Source organism: Mya arenaria, chromosome 9 (assembly GCF_026914265.1).
Source record: "Mya arenaria isolate MELC-2E11 chromosome 9, ASM2691426v1".
Lineage (NCBI taxonomy): Eukaryota > Metazoa > Mollusca > Bivalvia > Myida > Myidae > Mya > Mya arenaria.
This window is the reverse complement of record NC_069130.1, coordinates 10359650-10384606: the sequence shown is the minus strand read 5'-3', so window position 1 is coordinate 10384606 and position 24957 is coordinate 10359650. Positions and strand designations below refer to the sequence as shown.

Below are 24957 nucleotides of genomic sequence, written 5' to 3'. Positions count from 1 at the left end.
AAGGCATAATAAAAGCTTGCATGGAATGAAACTGTTCAGTTGTTTTAATCATCTACAATTTGAATTCTATTATACGATTTCCCATGGTCAATGCAAACTTAATTTTAGTACGTATCCCCGTACAAGCGAATGGCTGCTTTGCGTTTGTTTGGTCTTAATGAACTGAAAGTAGGTATCAGCTGATAGTGTTGGCTAATGCGCCTTTTCCTGTCGCTCATTTTGACTGAATTACATGAACAACAGTTTAAAAAAAACAGACTTTGAACAGCAATCATAACAGTAAATTTAAAAATCCGAAGTACTTTTTGCCTAGCTTTGCTTATGTAATCATAGTGTACACAAACACATTCGAAAGCTTAACACATTGATAAAAGCGTGTTGTGCGCATCACGTGTCTTTTATTAATTGTCCTTGACGTTATTATGAAATCTCTTGAGGACAAAATATCTAAAATAATTAGACGGTTGTTACCATGGTAAGAAGAGTAGTCGATTTCGTAATTAATTCATTATAAAATTTATGAAAAATGTGGCCACAGTTCCTGAGAAACAAATATTGTTTACTGTTGAGCTAAATAAAGACTAACGAGAATGCACTTGAGAAAAACAGTCTTGTATAATGAGAATCCATAAATATCCGCACAACGTATAAGGCTGAGAAACTGGTTTGAAGTCGAATGTGAATGCTTAAAGTTTTGTTAATATATAACAATATTAAAATTCTGGTGTGTAATCTGTGTTCTAACCAGAAAATAACTGTATTCATCATTAGATCAAAACATTTGAATGTATTTCCTTAAACGTTGAATTATATGCAAAGATTACCCTTAGTAGGAAAGATAACTGGAGACTTTGGACCATCCATACACCATTTGGCGGTAAGATTACACCAAATCAGTAGCTAAATTGTATTGTGTGTTTTTTTCATGACCATTCCCAGGCGGTGACCGCACCGTTAACGTAATGATAGCGAAATCCAATATTAATCTTATGTCCTGTGGCGGTGTGTTGTAAGACTGCATGCCACTAATTCCGCAAGTGGGCTTTACGCGAAGGAAATTTGCTTTGATTACGAAAGATTAAATATTAAGTTTTCTAAGCATATCCTACGGGTGATAACTAAAACGATAGTTATTATGAAAGAGAGCTAAATTTAAAAATGATACATTTTGACTGGTTTTATTCTCAAACAAAACGGATGCAATATCCGTTTATGAAATCAGAGTTTTAGATATTTGTCAGCGACATGATAATTATTTCCTTTTTTGCACTGTACTCTGTATTTAAATAAAACAGGACACATAAAATAACTTCGGTCTATTTCCACACGTACCATTATACGTAAATTCGTTAAACGTAAATAGATCAATGAAGTAGGCTATGCAAGCTCATGTATATCTTTATTATTAAGTATTTGCTTTGCGGTTAATATACGTTTCTTGACATTTTTAAATTCTTTACGGTACGATATTTAGTAGCAACAGTATCAAGTACGAATAATTTTGTAAATATTTAACAGCTGGTACTTAAACATGTAATAAATGATGTATGAAAAGTAATCAAATTCTTTCTTAGAGCAAATGCTTTATACACAAAAAAAAGAAGATTTGTTCTCGAACAAAGCAAAGACTCTGTATTCTACATGTGTATCCTTATTATTAGGATGAGTACGAAAACCGTGGTACAGATTTAGATATGTTGTGTGTTTACAGGCCACGTTAAAACAAGCAATATTTTAAGACACTCAATGACAGTTATCATCTCCTTGTGCCAGCCACTCGTGATTAAACCTCATATATCTCAATGTTCAATTGGAAATCCCACAACATCATCAAGCTTTACACTGTAAAGGATGCTTAAAACAAGTAAGAGAGCAAGAATACAGAGCGTGAGTAAGTATAACCTATTATATATCAGAGTGTCTACTCTACTCCGGTTTTTGTGGCAGAAACCGGATAATTTGGATTCTAATTGCTGAAGAAAATAATCAAAAATAAAAGACAATTATATAAATGACTAATGTATTTAATGATAGAACACTCTCAAAAAACAGCAATGTGTAAAATCCTGCCCTAAACAAGTTAAATTCGTACAAAACAAATGCATTTGAACATTTTATAGTAGTATTAAACCGCCTAATTCAGAAATACAATAACGTTACTGAATTAAATGTGTAAACGGAAGATGTAAATAATGCCTTATGCGAAATTGATAGTGCAAGACTCATTCAATGGCTCGGAATAGAACAATACAATAAAACTATTAATGAGATGGTTGGTTAAAATGAGGAATTAGAGTCACCAGTTTCTTTTATGTACAAACTTCTATCGTCATTACCACACCAAAACATGTAGCAAATGATATACTATGTTCTTTTCTTGTAAATGAATGTTAATCAAATATCAACCAGAAAGAAGTTTGTAATAGTTAAAACATATGTCCATCCCCACCAGTTGTGTGTAGTATTGTGCGAACGAAACAACTATTTGAAATAATTATGTATGCAAATGAATCCTTTTAGACAAGGCTTCCCGCATATAGTCATATGGCAATCCCCTTATATCACGCCTCCAACATAAATGACCAAACGCCATTGGTCCAGGACTGGTCACGCGATGACTATAATTATAATATATATTATAATCTTCCATATTGGGTCACCAAAATAATATCGTACCAAAATGACGTCTATTTTCCGATTCCGATAAATATTCCGATGAATAAATGAAACATTTCAATATATTAACATGTTGTCGACGTGATATATACATTACGGTGTTAGTTGGTGAGCAACGCTCTCACCCGATATGGTGTCCATTGCCCCGTATATTCCATATCGGGTCACCTACCATCCCCCAAGTTTATCATTTGTAGAAAAACGTTTTATAATAAAAAAAATAGAGCAGTGCTGCCCTAGAGCGTGTTCAATAGTTTTTGTCTCAGCGTTGTAACTCAAATACCTAATAAAAAATAATAATGTATTTTAGCTGTTAAGCGATATATACAAGAAAAGCATTTTAGAAAACCCCTGTAATTGTTATTTATTCAAATGTAAACGCTTGAATAACACATTATACTCAAATTATATTATACCTCAACTTCCAATTAACAAATCATGTTTTTCGTAATAACAAATATATATTGTTTACGTTATGATTGGTCTAAATTATTTCGAACCATTTATGGTGTAATTACGACTTATCCGTTTTCTGCTCAAAATTTGTTGCCTAAGCAATGTTTGTTATTGCATATTTCATCGCAATTTACAATACGATTCATAATAATTAACACTTTCGTATATTAAAACTACTTATGTCCTGAATACACGCAGCCATTTTAAATTTTAAAAGCAGTGATGAGACAAGCTCTTTTTCAAAACAAAAATCTGTGTAAATAGTACGCTTTTTGGTTTTAGAAAAAAAATCGAGGAAAAAACAAACAAACACAAAACATAACACAGAATTCCCAAAAACTCAGCATCAAACACTTGACTTCTATATTTTAATTGCTTTACACAATCCTGCAGAAAAGTTGAATTATACACAATTGGTTTTATATACATTTCGAAGGCTATTTTTTTCCATTTTTCATTTCATCGGAGAGCCTATGTCCTAAATGACAGTATTTTTTGACAATCATCAATTGATCAACTTAAACCAGACATGTACTCATATATTAGGTCTTCATTTACACAGCAGACTTTATTGACATAGGAAAGTTGATTCGTAAGTGACGTTAGTTGTATAGTGGAATTATGTGCTGTATTGCGGATTTGTATGTTGTATTCTAGATCGGGCATAGTATGTTGTATTATGATGATGTGTGTTATATTGTGGTGGCGTGTGTTGTTTTGCGACGTTGTGTGTTGAATTGGGGGCCTATTTATTAATAATCAAATTACTAAATGATGGTGCTAAAAACACCTCCATCTAAAGAAGGATAATCAATTAATTTGAGATTAAAATCATCACGTTTATCATAAAGATTGCTATGCAATTTATCTTCCCTTTCTTCAAGTTTCAGATCTTAGGATGTTTTAGATGGGATGAATAAGATTAATTAAGTTGCCATTGTGAAGTGTAGATCGAGTTAATATTATCTGTATATACCAAAATATCCAGACTTAGAATATCGTCAATATATCTAAAAGTATAATTGAATCGATCAATAACAAGGCCAATATCTCCGGACTTTGATATTTTTAACATATATTCACTTTTATATCAGTATAAAAAGAGGTCTGCAAGTAAAGGTGCATAGTGAGCAACCATTGAAATGCGTGTTGATTACTTATATAAACATTTACCGAACTTGTTTACCCATTTTAAGAAGGCTTAAGTTAAATGTTTTCTTATTAGGCTTTTCCCTGTCACAACTTTCAAATGAATTACACGTAAAATAATTTCGTCAATCAAACCCGTTTGCTCACGTTGGCGTTTGTTACCTTTTGCTTAACACGGTGCGGTAATTATCGTTCAAAAATTTCCCTTGCGTCTTTCGATTGTCCAGATGTATGCGTCACAAGTTCCAATGTGGTAAAACAGTACGTCGGCGAAATTCTGTACTCTCCTAAGGACTAATGACATCATAAAGTTAGACGGAAGAAATAATCGAGTAAGTCAGTAAGTATTTAAATGTCAAGCTCGCATGATTGGCGAAAACAGTTTATGAGAAACAAATAGTGTTTACTGACCGTTCCAAGGCGATACCTTACAATCCTTGATAAGCATACCTAGTTTATTTATATAGTAGTAGCACTGTATTGATTGTGGAGTTTTGTGCTGTTCTTCAATGTTTCATGTTTGTATTTGTTTGTTTTTGTGTTCTATGTCTTTGGCGTTTAGTCTGTGCCAGTTAACGGGGTTTATGCTTAAACCTTCGACTAAGACAAACGTATGTGCACTTATGAACGACTTTTTAATAAGCTATTACGATAGTACGTATTACGCTCAAAAACCGGTTAAGGGCCGTAGTTCGATTCTTTAAGTCGTCTGAAAATAAACGGTTAAGAAATACTCCATATAAGAACAAATATAATACTTACGTTAAGTATTGTGTTGTTGTGTGTTGTTAGACTTTAAAAAGCAAACGTAAGTTTTACGCGGACGACATGTGTCTAGATTCTAAAGAGACTGAACCGAATGTTTCATCATAGATGTTACTGACAAACACCCTTAAAACAGCAGCAAATGATAGATGATTCATTTGTAAAAACATTTTAATGTTCGGTTGTGTTAGTTCAATATTGAGTTTGTCGTGATTGTTTGATTAATGTACCATTAGCAGTGACAAGCAATTTTATTGCTTTCTTTTGGGAAATGCATCTAGTTATGAACGTTAATGCTATGCAAACAACATGCGTTAGATTTATTTCTAATTGTGTAATGTTTTTTAATATGATATGTTATATTTGTGACCATTAAGCCAGTAGCTATATTGCATTTCATCCAGATTTAAAGCGTTATTATTCTGTGCAGAAATATCAGTTTTGTTACTCTTTATCCAGCTTTAATTTCTGTCATCTTTGCTTAATTCGAACATTCCTTACTGTACATTATTACTACAAGACTCGACAACTCAACGTATCCTTAACATATGCTATTAAGTGTGCACGGATGATTAAAACCAATGTCATATGAGAAATCATCAATATGATGTTATGATCTGAGTTTAAATCTTGCTTATCACTGACTTGAGTAACGTTCCTTTTTTAGACTAACCAGACAGAGAGTCGCAGACATCATAAAACGATTGATTGTTCAAAAGGCTAAACATTTAAAGGTGCAATAATATTATATCTTGTATGCTTGATTTTCTTTGTATTCTGTCAGGCCTTGAGCACCAAAATACTTAAGTTGACTCTATTCCACAGTCCCGTCTCACTCATTTTTACCAAATTAAAGCATAGTACTATTTAAGGTCTTATTTTTTAACCCTTTTTGTGTTGTGGAAATTTTATTTTGCTGTAAAATACTATTTTTAGCTAATGCTTGATTCAAGATTTTCATCCATATATTCTATGATAAAAATGCGCTTTCAAAAAGAGCATAAACATACTCGATTTTTAATTACGTTGTAATTGATGGGGTAAATGGAGTTAAGATTGAAATTAAGGTTTGCCTAAAGTTGTTTTGTGGTATAGTGGCCAACTGTGTAGAGTAAATAGGATATGAATATGTATATGAACAACTAAGTACGGTAGTCGAAAGATTAAAAATAAACCCCATTCAATGGCTTATGGTCATCGCAAATGGCATAGAGCAGAAAACAAACTTTCACATACTGGAATCGGAACAGCAACTCACAACTCTACCAACGACACACTTCATGTTTAATACATAAAACTGAGGGTGTTTATCAAGGGTTATTAGGTACCTTACTGAAAAGGTCAGTATAATGAAAATTTACTTGGGGTTAATACTAGTGTGTGTTCGGAATACACTCTATTATATAGATCATCTCAACACCTGGTTGTGAGCTTTTCTAGGCTCTGTTATATTTGGAATGTTTATTAAAAGGATCGGTGTTTAACTTCTCAGTGATTAGCAAAACATAAATATTTCAGGTAATTGTGATGAAAATAAAATGGATGAAGACATCCAGGTGTTGTGTCTTTAATGTCTCTTTTTTAAGTATTTTATGATATCTGTAAATACTTCTTTCAAAATGAGTTCTGCCAAATTCTTAGCCAATTGTATGTTATAAATTTATGTTTATTGTTCTTTCAAAGAAGACGAATGCTTATGATATACTCAATCCTTGAGGCTTGGCTGAACCTCATGTTAGTATGCATGTGATGCCGTAATTGCACAGCTATGTTGATAATCATTGTAACAGAAATAAACTAATACAAACCGTATTGAAAATACTAACCTCGTATTTTATAGTTTACAAACCAAAAAATAATCTTACCAAGCGAATGAAATGCCCCGATTACTGATTATTAAGCTCTTTTTTTAAACAGAAACATCAGCGTTTGTTGTAGCCTTGGTTTCAATATAACAAACATATATTCCAGTTGATTTCCTACCTCAATCTCAATTCATTTTATTACTTATCAGCATTGCTTGGCTTGAAATATATCAGTTGTCTTTCTTTACGCGTATTTTTCATAGAGTTTGTTTAATAAAAACAAAATGGGCAATATTCTTACGGAAAAACAAAGCCAAACAAGTACTTGACAAACAATTTATACTCACTTATGTTATACAATATAAATGAACCTTTTTGAATATTACACATTACTTGTTGTGTTGGGAATCGGACAGAAAAATTACTATCGATAATATGATTATGGAACCAATCAATGATCGATTATTAATCGATTTAATTATTATTCAATTATCTTTGGTCATCATATTTAAGGCATACTGTACAGTTACAGTGCATGAACCAGTTTTAAGCACCAATGTTCCCTTACAATATTGTTTGTAGATGTCTTTATATAAATTACATTATTTATTCAGAAAGCGACTATTGTTTAGTGTTTACAAGTTACTATTACAGAAAATGAGGCTCTAATTTTCTAATTTTAACTAAATTCTTACATGGTTAAAAGTAAACGGTGACATGTTTTGACTAGAGCTGTAACAAAGGCAGCGCGCTCGACTAATCCGCCGCTTTTCAGTGTAAGGATTGAACAGTTTGGCTAAACATGCATGGATCACAAGATTAGATTTCAATGCAATACATGATGTGCTGAGATATTAACATAAATGTGGTTACATGGAAAATTTGAACCAGATTTTTTAAGTCTAATAATAAAGGGGCATTATTTGCAAAATACAGTAATCTAACTTGGTTATTCAATTAAGTTAAGATTGTTGAATATCATTGTATAAAGTCTCAATTCAATACATCAAGTATTTGCTGAGATATTATTAATCAGTTATATATATATATATATATTATTAATCAGTGGTTTATTCAAAACTAAGCTCTAATAACATAAATAATAGTTCGATTAACATTATGCTAAACGTTTTCATACAATACGTGTTGAAAAAGAATCAGGTATAGGGGTTAGATTATTTGATACTGCGCAAAAACGAAGTCGGTAAGGTACACTTTTCTTGATATCAGGCGATTTGTAATAACATGTTGAATACATGTATTTAAAAAATTAAAAAATTAAACGAGCAGTTTTTTCAAAAATTAAAGTGAGGCGCACTTTTTTAAGCGAAACTCGACGCCGTTTTTCCCGCGAAAAATGACGTTATAGACGAATTAAAAATAAAAAAAACCCTTAAAACTAGAGAAAGAAAGAGATATGGTCGTGAACGTTTTCACTTGACGCATTTGAGGTTGAAATTTCATAGCGGTAAACGAAGAATTGATGAAAATATCGGTTATTGTAGCTAGAACGCAAAAATATGACAGACGTCTCAAAATTGACGACAGTGTTATATTTTGAAGACTCGTAGTTTTAAAAATGGTTCGAATATTGAAAAGGGAAAAACAGTCCCTTACTGGGCATATGCTCTTCTATTCGTATACCAATTTTCAGACATTAACTCGAAATTTCGCTCATGGTCGCGTTTCACCTTAACCAGAATTTCTAAGTTACATAATAAAGGGGCAAAAATTATATAATATGAAAGAAAGAGTTATCTTATTTGATTAAAGAAGAAGGTTAAATGGTTGAGAGCCTGTGTGTAAAGATTCAATGCAATACATGATGTATTCACTGAGGTATTGACTTAAAAGTAGTGACATGCAAAACCTTAACTAGAATTTCTATGTCGAATAAAAAGGGGCAATTATTTGAATTCAATGCAAACTAGAGTTATCTTACTTAGTTAATTAAGTCATTTGTTTGGTTAAGTACCATTGTATAAAGTCTCATTGCAATACGTTAAGTAGTTGCTGAGATATTAACCTATGTGTGCTTGCACGCAAAACCTTAACCAAGGTGTGGTGCCAACGCCGAGACCGACCCCAACGCTTGGGTGAGTAGTATAGCTCTTCATATTCTTCGAAAAGTCGAGCTAAAAATCACATTTAAGCCACAAACATGATAACCGATCTTTTAGCAGTTCAACTACACAGAAAAGTTGTAATAAGGTACTGTAGCGACTTATTGACTTGATAAGAATATGCGTATATAAGATAACCGAGTAACACCTTAACATTTCAACATAAACTAGCATTAAACCAGAAATTAGTAAATTAGTCGGTAGCAGTTACGTCCCTTGTTTCTATAATCGATTGTTCAAATTTCACTATCAATTGTCGCCGACGTAAGCCTTTCCGATAAATAGTCGATTATAATCGATCATCAGCACAACACTAATCAATTGCATAGTTTAATAGAGAATATCGGTATACAAAATTGGGAGGAAAACATTTTGTATCCTAATTGACTGTTAATTGTTAAAATGAGTTGATATTAATACAGAGATATAGCTTACGTTTTTTGTTAAATTGAAGGTGAAGGAGTTTCTTCGTCACTGAAGACATTTAAACATGAAAAAAAAGACATTTAAACCGTTTAACGAATTTCCATGCAATTTCATACGAGCATTAACATTCGTTATTTTTTACTATTGCATCCAAAACCCGAGTTATTGAAAGCACGAGTGCTTTAAGGCGTTTTGTTATTTCGATCACAATGTTAGTGAGCTATGTATCAGTTTTGTATAAATGAGGAAAATTGGAGAGTGCGATATATATAGAAAGAACGTTGATATGCGATTGTGGTGCCACTATTACACTATTATATTATAATCTAAACAAATACTTTAAACAGTATACCGTCACGGTGATACAGTAATATCATTTAAGGAATTTAAGGAATATTGTACTTACCTGTTTATCGAGATATATCTTATTAAATGCATATTGCTCATGTATAGAATTTGGTGCAAAGCAAACGGCTGCCTTTATGACAAACTAATCTCAATCTGCCCTTAAACTTACAACATTAAATATTCATTAAATTTCTTTCAAAAACTCCCAATAATGTTAACGGTCATTCGATCACTTCTAATTCGGTTGATCCTAAATTAAGGTATAATGCAGGAAAATGCACAAATCATTGACATAATATGAATACACTTGAACAAGTTGAAATAACATTTCAAATGGAAAAATATATTTGCTTACTGAAATACAAATTATCGCTTTTAATAAAATGTAATGGTATCGACCATTCAGCTGTTTTAAGAAGATCACAAAGAAAGTTGTACCTGTCTCAACCTGTCCTTGAAAAAAACTAATGAGTCTGTATGTTTTTCAGAATTGATACTCATTTTAATGTCAAATCATATATATTTGTTGAACTTCATTGCGGGTTTTTTTTTGTTAATTGAAGGTCGAATCCTTGTCTTAAAGAGTACATTGTTAAAAGAAGTGGTTTATAAACACTCAGTAATATTACAAGTTCATGTAAACTTATTATTTTATCAAAAGAACAGACAAACTGTATGTTTTCTTATTAACACTCTCAGCATTATAGTTTATTATACACCCGTCATAAATCCAAACGCATATCGCAAAATAAAAAAATCGATATTGTACTTCATGGTCCCCTTAACATTTGAACATATGCAAAGGTTAATCGAAGTAGAATAACTGGAGACCTTACCACATCTAGAGGTTTGTTTGCACCAAACCGGTAGCTCGATTGTATTGGTCTGTTACTGACCGTTTACAGGCGCTAACCGCACCATTAACATACTAATTGCAAAATTAAATGTGTATGTTATGTCCTGTGAGGGACGGCTGTAAGACCACGTGAAGTTCATTTCGCATATAACTCAAATGAGCTTTATGGATGATCAAATATGCTTTCATTACGAATAAAGTTTATGTTGTATACGTTACGATTTTATTGCTAAAAACAAAAGTTACCAAGAAAGTAAAAGTTTGAAAATCTGTTTCAATACCTTGTAGAATCTACGTAATGGATATTAAATATTTATATGAATAAAAAATATAAATATATATCATAAATGGAATGAAAATACTACCTCATGTAAAGTTAAATAAAACCGAAACTGGAACAGTCTAGTTTAATCGCCTACAATTTAATATATATATGCTATTATACTGTTTCGCATGGCCAATGTCAACTTAATGTTAACACGTAAATCCGTACATACGAATGGCTGCTTTTGCGTTAATTTTGCCTTAATAAATTGAAAGTAAGATTTGGCTGAGCATTTGGCTAATGTGCCATTCCATGTCTCTCATTTGAATTGAATAACAAGTACAACAGATTAAAATAAACGCACTTTGAACATCAATCTTAACAGTTAATTTGAAAAGTATCAGTTCTATTCTGCCTGACGTTGCTTGATATATGTAATGGTAGTGTACATTAACACACTCGAAAGCTAAACACATTAATAAAGGAGTTTAATGCCCAACACTCGTCTTCTATCAATTGTCCTTGACGTTATTATGCAATTTCTTGAGGACAAAAAACTAAAATAATTAGACGGTTGTTACCATGGTAAGAAAATAAGTCGATTTTTTAATCTTATTTAATTCTTTATAAAACTTGTGTGAATTGTGACCACAGTCTCTCAGAAACAAATATTGTGTTTACTGTGTAGCTAAATAAAGCCTAACGAGAATGCACTTAAGAACAACAGACTTGCATAATAACAATCCATAACTATCCACACAACGTAAAAGGCTCACAGACTGGTTTAAAGTCGACGGTTAATGCTTTAAATGCTCGAACTGGGATATATCTGTATTCATTCTGACATCCAAAAAAATAATGTAGTTCCTTTATAGTATATATCCGTTGAATTATATGCAAAGTGAACCAATCACAGAAACAACTGGATACTTTTGACCAATCATACCTCATTTGGCGATAAAAATATACCCAAATCAGTAGCTAGTGTGTATGTGTTTGAGTAACTGACCGTTCCCGTTCACCATTTACCTACTGATAGCGAAATTCAATATTATTTTATGTCCTATGACGGTATGCTGAAGGTGTAATTACGTTAACATACTAAATGTTATTTTCTTACTGGTTTTTATTTTCAAACTACACGAGTGCAGTGTCCGGTTATGAAGTCAGAGTTTTTGATAATGTGTTGATACATGATAATTATTCATTTTCCGCACTACACTCTGTATTTGAATAGTACAATAAAACACAGAACAGATCTGAGGTGTTTTTCCACACATAACATGACACATAGATACATCAATAAAGTAGGATATGAAAGCCCTTCTTAAACATTAGCTTGAGGCTTTATATTAGTTTCTTGACTTTAATAGATTATCTACAGAAACAAATATAGTAGTGAATATAATAGTATTTTTCAGAAGTAATATTACGTACGAATCATTTCGAAAATATTTAATAATTGGAACTAAAACCTTTTATACATGATGTAGGTGAAGTAATGAAATTTATTTTCAGAACAAATACTTTATAAACGAAAATTGTGTAACTTTTGGCCGTTGTATCATTTAAGATAAACAACAATGTATATCAAGTTGTCCGGTTTATTATGGCATATGCACAATCAACATACGCCTGTTAAGTAGTGACAGGAATGGCAGTCACGGTTAAACTTCCTGCAATTATATAAATAACATTGTCTACGAATACTGCAGACATTACTAAATAACTTATTATAATAATGATATACAATTACATCAAGGTTAACATAGTTATGAAATGAAATACACATTAAAACAATGAGTTGGTGGCGAGTGACTGTTCTTTTTCCAATAGCCTATGTTCTATACAATAGCATATATTAAACAACAAACAACCTTGTTTGTATACATACAAAGTATCTGGTACTTTTGACCCGCTACAATAAACACTGGCTCCTCTCTAAACTGTGGTTCTCGCTTTCAAACCTGGACTGAATGATCTAATGAAATGTGAGCGGTAACACACACTGCAGTTGTTCTAGTGACAATAGAGATGAGACAGTGAAGTTTACTTTAAATGAATGTTAAATGACTTTCAAACAGCCAGGAAAAATATCAAAGACAAAATCAAGTCGGACATCACAAACAAAGACGAAAATACAGAAATAGACAAAACCACACTCTACTTGTTTTTGTCTGATAGAAGATGAAGATCTATTCTAGATGTTAAACACGAAATTAGTGTGCAACTATATTTGATATGCAGATAATACTAGTTACAATTCTACTTAAAGTAGAAATACCGCAACAAAAAACGTTCGATTTGAATAAATACGCGTCTTACCCAACGAGTTCACAACGGTAGGGATGACATTTCAAGCTTCTCTTTGTAATGCATGCGCAAAGTTTGCATGTCAGTCTGAATTTAACATGTTTCAGGGAGTGGGGGAATTTTCGTAGTTTCTGAATCTTTTTATTGTTTCGTAATTGGCGTTTTCAGTGTAGAGTCTGCGCATTTCGTCTGATTGTTAGAATTGTATCAAGAACTGGCATAAAAGTTACATTTTTCTTGTAGCTTAGTCTTTTACCTTTCCGGCAGTGTAAACATTATAGAATTTTGTCAAATATTTTAGGAATTATTTGACATTGCTCAGGGCAACTGTGGTTATGGGGATTTCTGGACATGGGAACCTTTTCTAATTTATATATATATATATAAAATGGCATTTTTTTAAGTTATACTTAGTCTTAGAAATTTATTGAAATGTCATTTTAACAATTTTAATTATTTTTTGTTAATTTTTAAATAATATAAATGGACTGAAGGGCAACATTTTTTAAACGATATCAAAGGACTCAAGGGCCATATTTTAGTGACCAAGCTATATGACGATCACCTATGACACATACAGACAACGCAAAATAAACCATTGGTAAACATATACTCAAGACATACATATTTCGATATAAACTCAAGACTTGATATAAATTCTGCAAGCAAATGAGCAAGATCTTACAGCATAACGTATATGCTGTGTCCGTTTGACCAGTTCTTATGGTTATGTTTTTCCACCAATTCCAAGTATAGAAAGTTAAATTTGTATTAACATTGAAACTGTAAGTTATGTAAAATTAAGATTATTATTTACTTAAATAGCTAATTTATCTCAACAAACTCAAGACAAACTTGATCAAGATGTTTGTCGCAAGTGTTTCATTATATGAAATTTAATTATTGTAATATTTAAAAGCTTGTTTCTTTTCTTTTGTGTGTGGTAGTTCGGTCACTATCTGTTTGTAATAACTACAAGAAGATCGAGTTGTTCGTCTTTTGTTAAGTGTTCTTTTGTCCTTATACCATGTGCCATAAAACAGAATCAAATTGTCCTTTGTATGGTCACCCCTTTTTGTAAAAAGTATATACCATACTATTCGCAACATCTACTACGACCACAAACGGATTGCAAAATGTTACAAAACGGTCTAGCACAATATAATTAAAAACGTAAATCATTTGTTTGCCAGTTAACTAAAAATAAATCTACCTGTGCATGGTTTTTGAAATCGTTAAAGATCTAAACCTTTCTTACTAATTATGTTAATACAATTTTTCACGACGCTGGTTGTTATTATATACTTGATTGAGAACAATGATAAAGGATATATATGGTCTAAGATAAAAAAGGAATTTACTAACTCTTTAACCTCCGCATGATTCCAAAGTTTACAGAAATCCGAACTCAATTTTATTTCAGTTTGACCATTTTGAACAATTGTCCTCTGACATTCGTAAATGCAGTGACCGTGGGAATGTTTACTTGACCGGTGACCTATATTCTCGGTCTGGTGATCAGCTGGACTATATCCCATAGATACACCTTGACCGTTATGTCAACATGCCAGAATTTGATTCATTAATAAATAGTTTACCTGTACGTAAAAACTCCGATAAACAGTGCAATGCCTTTGGATTAAAATTATTAACTCTCTGTAAAGAGAACAATTTGTGCATTTTAATTGGGCGATTAGAGGAGGGAAAATATACGTACCATGGATTTTATAGAAATAACCCTGTTGCCAACACGACTGACTATCTAATTTGTACTCATGACTGTTATAAATCAGTAAACAATATGCATGTTTTAGACCTGACCGAGTTTTCGGATCATTGCCCGATGACGTTTAGTACAAATATTCATAATACGATGATTGATAATATTTCTGTGCAAACGAATAAAGTACTTTGGAATACAGAACAAAGGGACATAAATAGTTGGTGTGAACTGAATAATAAGTTTAGTGATTGCCAGTTTGGTTTTCGTGATAATCGTTCTACAGCTGATGCCATTTTTCTTTTACACGCTATTATCCAAAATGTATTAAACAACAAGTCAAAGCTTTGGTGTGTAATTATTGATTACCAGAGAGCCTTCGATACGATAAATAGAGATACGTTATGGATTAAGTTAATTCAAACAGGAATTAGCTGTAAAATGACCAATATGATCAACTGTATTTATAATGACGTACGGTCTTGTGTTAAACTATGCTCTGCTGGCGAATTGGAATTTTCTCAATTTTTCGATGTAACAGTCGGTCTGAAACAAGGAGAACCTCTTTTCTCCTCTTTTATTTATTTTGTTTATAAATGATGTCTTTGAGAATTTAAACTTTCAAGCATTTACGTCTAAGGATTTACAACTTTAATCAATGTATATGATATTATTCGCTGATAATATTGTATTATTTACCACAAATCCAGTAACTTTATAAGCCCAGATGGATGCTTTTTACCATTATTCTGTTAAATGAGGTTTAAAAATCAATGTAAATGCAACTAAAATTTATGTTTTTAAAAAACGGAAACACGCTAGAAATGTACAATTCTATATTGAAGAATTGCACTAAACAAAATAGGGGGTTAATGTACAAAAAATCGGCCTGGAAACGTGTAACAACCATGACATTTGGAAGATATATATATATATATATATATATATATATATATATATAAAAGTACGGTTACAACATGCAGGGATATGCCATATTTGCCGAGAAAATACGAACAAATGAGGATAAATTCAACACATTTATTTGTAAACATGACCTCCAGAGCCACAATCTATTCAATAACGCTTTAAAGTGATACCAAACTAAGATGTCGATCGAAGAATATGCTTTTCCTCACACACTGGGTGCATGCATTTTTCAAAATTATAAAAAAGGTCAACTACCAGGCAAAAAATGGTCCCAGAATCGGCACTTGTCAATAAAAATACGCCATTTTGTTTGCCATGAAACATTTTTCTCACTTAATGTTTGCCAGATTTTGGTTAAAAGTAAAGAAAAATGTAAATTCACCAATACATATGGTATATATTGATTTGAATGCTTATATAAATAATTCTTCTTGGGCTAAGAGAATAAATTCTATTATTAATCATCTTGGTTTTATCGATGTAAGACAAAACTTCGATGTAAATATAAATTATATTTCTTTAATTAAATGTAGAATTCGTGACCAGTTTATTCAAGAATGGAATGCTTCTATAAATAGTGTCATGTATCTATATGAAAGAGCGTAGTATTATAGTAATTTCGTTAGTTTTATACTTTCGCTCATTTTTGACAATTCGCTTCAATAGCACATGTTACTCTGGTTCCCAGTTTAAGTTTGTCATTATAACATTTCATAGAGTGAGCCGGACTTCAGTTCCGTATCTCCATTAAGAGAGTATTTAGCCTTGCGGTTCCCGCAAACGTTGAGAGAAGCTCCTTCTCGCCAATTTAAGTAAATATTATCTGTCCTGCACACAGTGTAAGTACTTTTCCTGGCACTTCACTTTGTCATAGTTTTATCTATATCATGTTTAGAATGTTTCTTGTAACACGAGCATAATAACGTTATCGTCGAATTCCCGAGTGTTCTCGCACTCGCATCACTTCGTACTCATTTGTTTATAAGCCCATCGTGTTATTTTAGCAATGTTTACTGTAGAAATACCACATGCTCGAATATGTTTTCTTCAGCTAAGACTGTCTTACAGAGTATTATGTCATATTTAAAGATTTATAAGGTTTAATATGTAGAGAAATACAGTATTGACTTAGAAAATTAAGGTTTTATTGTACTCAGTTTATAAGAAATGTAACGTGATTACAGTTTCCATCAGCTTATACACTTTCTAAATCTGTTTCACTGCATTTTAATGTTACGCTTATAGATCTATATCTATTTGTTACACAGGCATGTTATTCTAGAATTCTTATGGTATTTTCATTGTCTCTTTTCAGTCTTTTACCATCATATGCACATCTTAGAATAAAGAATCGATAACAAGCTAGGATGTGTGGGTTTATTCTTACTGCCCAATATAATCGACAAAGCACCGTCTTATAAAGGGGCAGCACAGTAAAAGAACTGTAGACTTTATGGATACACGAACTAAAAGAACACTAACAGCAAAAGGTATGGAACAATTTGAAGAAAGAGTGACGGCATTTAATGCTAAACTGGAGAACAATGTGTCAGAAATCACTGCAATTGCATCCTCGCCTATAGACAGTTTAGACTTAAAACAGCTCACCAACCTTAAAAAGAATTTAGATCAAGTTATAGAAAGGTACGAAAACGTTCATGATGATTTCTTGGACTTTTTAAAGAGAACGGCAACAGACATAAGTCAGCAACAAGCTGAAAATCTTGTTGTAAGCAACAGAGACTTGCAGAAGTTAATAAAAGTAAAAGTAAGACAAATTGACTCGAGAATTGTGGAATTAAGTGAACAGTTATCCACATCATCCCATCGGTCAAAAAGATCGAGAACATCGGCAGCAAAGGCAAAGCTTCTTTACCAGTTTGCTCAAGAAGAAGCTCGTCTAGAAAAGGCAAAAGCGGATATGGAGCAACAACAAGCTGTAGAGAGGGCTGCTCAACAAAGACAGAGAGCAGACTTGGACACAGACATGAAGTTGCTAATCGAAACTCAGAAAGCTGCAATGCTAACAATTAATGATAAAGAAGAAAACGACGAAGATCGCAGTCAAGTGCTTGATGATTTCGCAATAACATCACCACCTGATCAAAAGGTATCAGAGTTCATCAAAAAGACTGAAACTTATCACCGACTTAATGTAGACGCCAAAGAATTCCAGCCGAGCGCTCAGATGGACATCTCCAAATTCCTGTTGAAGAAGGACCTGATCCTGTCTAGGCTAGTTCCCTTCAACGACAAGCCAGAAACTTTCATCTCATGGAAGGGGAGCTTCAAAAGAGTGATGGAAGACCTCTCGGCAACAGCTGACGAAGAATTTGACATGTTGGTCAAATATCTGGGTCCGGAGTCAAAGCGCCACGCGGTGTCATTGAAATCAGTTTACGTTGAGAATCCAGTGATGGGACTGACCAAGCTCTGGACCAGGCTCAACGACCAGTATGGTTCCCCAGAACTTGTTAAAGCTTCAGTGTTAAAGAAACTTAACCTGCTTCCGAAACTTAACACGAAGGAGCCCAAAAAGTTTTATGACCTGTTAGACATTCTCCTGGAAGTCCAAGCCTTGAAAGAGAATCCAAGGTATTCCACTGAACTGTCCTATTTCGACTCTTCCGAAGGAGTTCTACCAGTTGTTCACAAACTTCCGTACGGTCTCCAAGAAAAGTGGGTGTCCAGAGCCTCCAGTTTCAAGAGAAACAACGATCAGAGCTTCCCTCCATTTTCGGTGTTTGTTGACTTTATCAATGAAACAGCCAAGATCAAGAATGATCCTGGTTTAGCCTGTTTGTCTAATGAGAGGGAGTAATCGAGCAACACCTGCAGTAAGCGTTATGAAAACTGATATAAACAAAACTGCTGCAAATTCCGGTCAAGGCTTTAAATGCCCAATTCATAAAGCAGATCATCTTTTGGTCGATTGCCGCTGCTTTCTAACAAAGTCTGTCTTTGAACGAAAACAAATCGTCAAAGAATATCGCATATGCTACAGGTGTTTGGCCTCGGTTACCCACAGAGCTGCAGATTGCAAAGTAGAAGTTAAATGTTCCGACTGTGGCAAGTCACAGACATTTGGCTTTGATGCATGAAAGCAGAAAAAACGACACTTCAGGTGCATATCCTCATGGCGGGGAGAGGGGTGGTCATTCACAGTTTAACGTAAAACCATTAGGTTCTCAGGAATCTGTCCAGACTAAGTGTACCCAAGTTTGTGGCGGGTTCACTTCACATGGAAAATCATGTGCAAAAATTGTTCTGGTTAATGTATATGAGAAAACCCAACCCTGTCAACGCCTGAGGATATACGCCATTATAGATGAACAGAGTAATAGGTCGCTAGCTAGTCCAGCTCTTTTTGAAAAACTAGGTTTAAGTGGAGAACAAACTGATTATTCTCTGAACTCTTGTTTAGGCATGTCAAATGTACAAGGTCGAAAAGTGTCGAATTGCATGATAGAAACAATTGATGGCTCTTGTAAGTACTTGTTACCTCCTCTCTTGGAATGCAGTCAAATTCCAAATGCCAGAGATGAGATCCCAACATCACAAATAGCAACACAATTTGGTCATTTAAAGGGAATCGCTTCAAAGATTCCACCTTTAGACGAGAAAGCTGAAATTCTGCTACTCATAGGTCGGGATCTCATTGCTGCGCATCATGTCCATGAACAAATTACAAGTCCCAAGAATGAACCTTTTGCACAAAGACTCGGCTTGGGATGGGTGATTGTTGGACAAGTTTGTCTGGGACAAATTCACCAGGACAAGGTGAATTGTATGAAAACGTACTTGTTGCCAAATGGACGAGAATCTCTATTTCCTCCATGCAGCAACAATTTCAAGGTGACGGAGAGAATACCTTCTTTAGCTGATGATGTTTTTGTTAAAACAAAACAAGATAACCAAATAAGTATGTCAGTAGAAGATAGAGAGTTTGTTGACATCATGAGTAACAAGATGGTGAAAGATCCAAGTGGTAACTTGGTAGCCCCTCTTCCGTTTGCTTCGGACAGACCTAAACTGCCCAACAATAGGTCACTTGCACTCAAAAGAGCTCACATGCTCCAAACATCTTTAAGGAAAAATCCTCAGAAACTTGGTCATTTCTTGGATTTCATGGATGGGATTATCAGTAAAGGTCATTCAGAAATTGCCCCTCCCATAGCAAACGATCAAGAATGTTGGTACCTACCTCTCTTCGGTGTTTATCACCCCAAAAAGCCAGACCAGATAAGGGGGGTCTTTGATGCATCTGCCAAGTTTGAAAACTTGTCCCTCAATGATGTTCTCCTTCAAGGCCCTGATCTGATCAACAGTTTGCTTGGTATCCTTCTACGTTTTCGAAAAGACAAGATAGCCATCTGCGCAGACATTCAGCAAATGTTTTATAGCTTTCTGGTGAAAGAGGAAGATCGTGACTTCCTCAGATTCTTCTGGTACAAGGAAAATGATCCCAACAAAGAAATTATAGAGTATAGAATGCGGGTTCACGTATTTGGGAACAAGCCTTCTCCTTCTGTTGCTAATTTTGGCTTGCAGAAAACAGCCGCCATTAGCGAGACGGAGTTTGGTAAGGATGTTAAGGAATTCATTTCCCAGAATTTCTATGTTGACGATGGTCTCGTTTCATTACCCACTGTCGAGCAAACAGTAGACCTAATGAAGCGAACACAGGCCGCTCTTTTACAAAATGGAAATTTGCGCCTACACAAAATAGCGTCTAGTGATGAAAGGGTTCTCAAAGCTTTCCCGCCAGGAGACCTTACTAAAGATATTTCTTGTCTGGACCTGTCCAAAGACGACTTGCTCACTCAAAGAAGTTTAGGTCTACTTTGGGTTCTCAAGTCAGATTGTTTCACATTCTCTGTCCCTGATGTTGAAAGGCCTTTCACACAACGAGGAGTGCTTTCTGTTGTGAATAGTTTGTATGATCCTCTAGGCTTTGTCGCTCCAGTCACCATTGTGGATAAATTGCTGCTCAGGTCAATGACGTCAGGAAACTGTAGTTGGGACGAACCATTGCCTGATGAATATTTTCAGAAATGGCTTGATTGGACTGATTCTTTAAAGTCTCTGAAAGATGTATCGATATCTCGTGGTTATTTTGGTCATTCTTTAAGCCAGGCCTCAAACAACACTTTGCTTTTGTTCTCGGATGCTTCAGAGAAAGCAATTGCTTCAGTTGCTTATTTGGTCAGTGAGACTGTTGAGAACAGTAAGACTCAAATTGGGTTTGTTATGGGTAAAACAAAGGTGGCTCCCACAAAAGGTCACACAATTCCAAGACTGGAGTTGTGTGCTGCGGTTCTCTCCGCCGAGATTGCAGAACAAGTTCTTGCTCAGCTCCAAGTTCATGTCAACGAAGTTAGGTACTTTACAGACAGTAAAGTGGTTCTAGGTTACATTTATAACAGGAAAAGAAGGTTTTACACCTACGTAGCTAACAGAGTAGAAAGAATTCTCAATTCTTCAAAATTCTCTCAGTGGTATTACATTGACACAAAACACAATCCTGCGGATATTGGCTCCAGAGGTGCGTCTCCAAGTCAGATGTCTGACTGTATGTGGTTGAAGGGACCTCCCGAAAAGATCTTTGTAAAAATGAATCAGTCTAGTGAGCATTTCTGCTTGCATAACCCAGATCAAGACAAAGAAGTACGTCCAGATGTCACATGTATGGCCACGAGGTCTATGGAGGGACATTCTAGTTTGGATCCCAAGTATCTCCAAAAGTTTTCCTCTTTCAGACGTCTGACCAAGACTGTAAGCAACTTGCAACATGTCTGCAAGTCGTTAAACAAATCATGCGAGTGTGTTGGTTGGCATCTCTGTCCAGAAGCCTCTTCAGCAGAAAATGTTGAGAGCGCCCAGTGTTTGATATTCCGAACTTTCCAGAAGGAATCATACCCTAAAGAGATAGACTGTCTGAAGAGTTGGAGGAAGGCTAAGAAACTCAAAATTGCCAACCCCAGAAAGAAACCCTATCATCGTCCATGGTAGAAGTTATCTAGCCTTGCTCTTGATTCGTCACTTTCATGAAAAAGTTTTGCACCAAGGTAGACATTTCACAGAAGGCGCTGTTAGGGAAGGTGGATTTTGGGTCACAGGTGGCAAGAAACAGGTTTCTTCCTATATCTATAGTTGTGTTCTCTGTCGCAAACTCAGATCAAAAAGTCAAACTCAGCTCATGGCGGATTTGCCCGCTGATCGCCTCACTCCAGCCCCTCCTTTCACGTATGTAGGAGTAGATGTATTTGGTCCCTGGAATGTGGTCACAAGGAAGACAAGAGGTGGTCAGTCCACCAATAAACGTTGGGCAGTTTTATTCACATGTCTCACGATAAGAGCTGTGCATGTTGAATTGGTGGAAGAAATGTCTTCTTCCGCATTCATCAATGCATTGAGACGCTTCATCTCTATTCGTGGGAATGTTTTACAATTCAGGTCTGACCGGGGCACCAATTTTGTGGGTGCCACATCTGATTTAGGGGTTGACGCTGTCAACATAGAAGATCAGCGTGTAAAGGGTCTCCTAGAGGAGAAAGGCACAACTTGGGTCTTCAATCCTCCACATGCTTCCCACATGGGAGGTGTCTGGGAGCGTATGATTGGTGTAGTGAGAAGAGCCCTAGATTCCATACTCACCGGCCATAAGCTTCAAAACCTCACTCATGATGTACTTGCTACTTTAATGGCCGAGGTGTGTGCTATTGTTAATGCACGACCACTAGTGCCTGTGTCACATGATGCAGAAGCACCGGAAATTCTGAGTCCTTCCATGCTGTTGACCCAAAAGTCATCCTCGCCTATCTCTTTCAATGAAAACTTGTCCATCAAAGACATTTACCGAGCCGAGTGGAAAAGGGTCCAGGTACTTGCAGACCAATTCTGGGCTAGATGGAAATCAGAATTTCTGAATATGCTTCAGAACAGGCAAAAGTGGGTCACTTCAAAACCAAATCTCAAGGTTGGGGATGTAGTTTTGCTCAAGGACAGTTCAACCACTAGAAATCAGTGGCCTTTGGCAGTAGTTGTTGAGGTATACTTTAGCACTGACGAAAAAGTCCGAACCGTTCCAGTGAGGTCTGTAAGTGATGGAAAGTCGAGTTTGTTTGTTCGACCTATTACAGAACTCGTTCTGCTTTTAAGCGAGTAGTTGATGGTTAGTCGTGTTAGAATGGGGGGATAAGTGTACATAGTGAACAACTAGTCATATTCTCTAGTCATATTTTGTATGTTAATATGTATGTTTGCAATAGTTTTTGAAATCCTTGTAGACTTTGGAAGATATATGTAAGATAAGGTTTGCATTTTGGAATATCTTTCAACAAGTAACTCGAGATGAGTAAACCTTTAGCTTCCTTATTTATGAAATTCAGTGAGTGTGGGCTTAGTTTTCAATTTTTGTGTTTACGCCTAAAGTTGAAAATTTGCTTAATTCTACTGAATGTTTAACTGTTAAACTGTATTTGACAGTAACATTTCATTTTAATGTTTCTGTAGGGAATAGTTGCGCTTTATTATAGCGATGCCATATTTCTATAACATCGGACGGGGAGTGTCATGGATCTATATGAAAGAGCGTAGTGTTATAGTAATTTCGTTAGTTTTATACTTTCGCTCATTTTTGACGATTCGCTTCAATAGCACATGTTACTCTGGTTCCCAGTTTAAGTTTGTCATTATAACATTTCATAGAGTGAGCCGGACTTCAGTTCCGTATCTCCATTAAGAGAGTATTTAGCCTTGCGGTTCCCGCAAACGTTGAGAGAAGCTCCTTCTCGCCAATTTAAGTAAATATTATCTGTCCTGCACACAGTGTAAGTACTTTTCCTGGCACTTCACTTTGTCATAGTTTTATCTATATCATGTTTAGAATGTTTCTTGTAACACGAGCATAATAACGTTATCGTCGAATTCCCGAGTGTTCTCGCACTCGCATCACTTCGTACTCATTCGTTTATAAGCCCATCGTGTTATTTTAGCAATGTTTACTGTAGAAATACCACGTGCTCGAATATGTTTTCTTCAGCTAAGACTGTCTTACAGAGTATTATGTCATATTTAAAGATTTATAAGGTTTAATATGTAGAGAAATACAGTATTGACTTAGAAAATTAAGGTTTTATTGTACTCAGTTTATAAGAAATGTAACGTGATTACAGTTTCCATCAGCTTATACACTTTCTAAATCTGTTTCATGCATTTTAATGTTACGCTTATAGATCTATATCTATTTGTTACACCGGCATGTTATTCTAGAATTCTTATGGTATTTTCATTGTCTCTTTTCAGTCTTTTACCATCATATGCACATCTTAGAATAAAGAATCGATAACAAGCTAGGATGTGTGGGTTTATTCTTACTGCCCAATATAATCGACAAAGCACCGTCTTATAAAGGGGCAGCACAAATAGTATGCTAAAACTTTCATTGTACTGAGTACTTAAAGAAAACTTCTCTTTTGAAAATTATCTTGTACAAATTAAAAACGATAAACTAAGAAAATATATGACGTATTTTAGATTATCAGCACATACTCTTGAAATTGAAACTGGTAGATATATTGGTACTGCCAGAGCTGACAGAAAATGTAAATGTTGTTCTTCAAATATGATAAAAGACGAGTATCATTTTATGTTATGTTGTACACTATACAAAAGATTGAGACAAACTTACTTAGGCAACACCTCCTGACCTTCGATAAATATGTTATAATCTGTATTACTAAATAAATCAACTAGTAAATTACTTAATACTGTAAGATTCATTATATTTGCAATGGAATTAAGAAAATCTACCCTGGAACCTTAACGGTTTCTAAAATTTACTGAAAAAATAAGTATAAATCGACTGGCTTATTATTATGTTTGTTGTTGTTTTTTTGCTTTATGTTTTTGTGTCTTTTTTGTATTATGCTCTCTACTGTACTACTTAATCTTTGTGTGTTTCTATTTGTTTATATTATCACCATGACTATGTGTTTAATGGCCATAGGCATTTGTATGCCGACCTTTGCCAAAAAACGTTGAACTTGAACTTATTAAACTATTCAATTGACCAATAATTGGATTACATTGCTTTAATGAAAAATAGATCGTTGTTAGATAATACA

The 24957-nt window shown here is 34.4% G+C and overlaps 2 protein-coding genes across 2 annotated transcripts; both read left to right on the top strand.

The window, feature by feature from the left end:
* Window positions 1–18922: 18922 nt before the first annotated feature.
* On the top strand, window positions 18923–21841 carry LOC128245732 (uncharacterized). The gene has a single exon (XM_052963958.1). It carries the CDS (start codon window positions 18923–18925, stop codon window positions 21839–21841), a length of 2919 nt encoding a protein of 972 aa, XP_052819918.1.
* Window positions 21842–22028: 187 nt separating this feature from the next.
* On the top strand, window positions 22029–22997 carry LOC128245731 (uncharacterized). The gene has a single exon (XM_052963957.1). It carries the CDS (start codon window positions 22029–22031, stop codon window positions 22995–22997), a length of 969 nt encoding a protein of 322 aa, XP_052819917.1.
* The last annotated feature ends 1960 nt before the right edge of the window (window positions 22998–24957 follow it).

What these genes read in the sequence shown, in the direction of transcription:
- LOC128245731 (XM_052963957.1), top strand. Translation starts at nt 22,029, where the DNA reads ATGGCGGATTTGCCCGCTGATCGCCTCACTCCAGCCCCTCCTTTCACG.
- LOC128245732 (XM_052963958.1), top strand. Translation starts at nt 18,923, where the DNA reads ATGCATGAAAGCAGAAAAAACGACACTTCAGGTGCATATCCTCATGGC.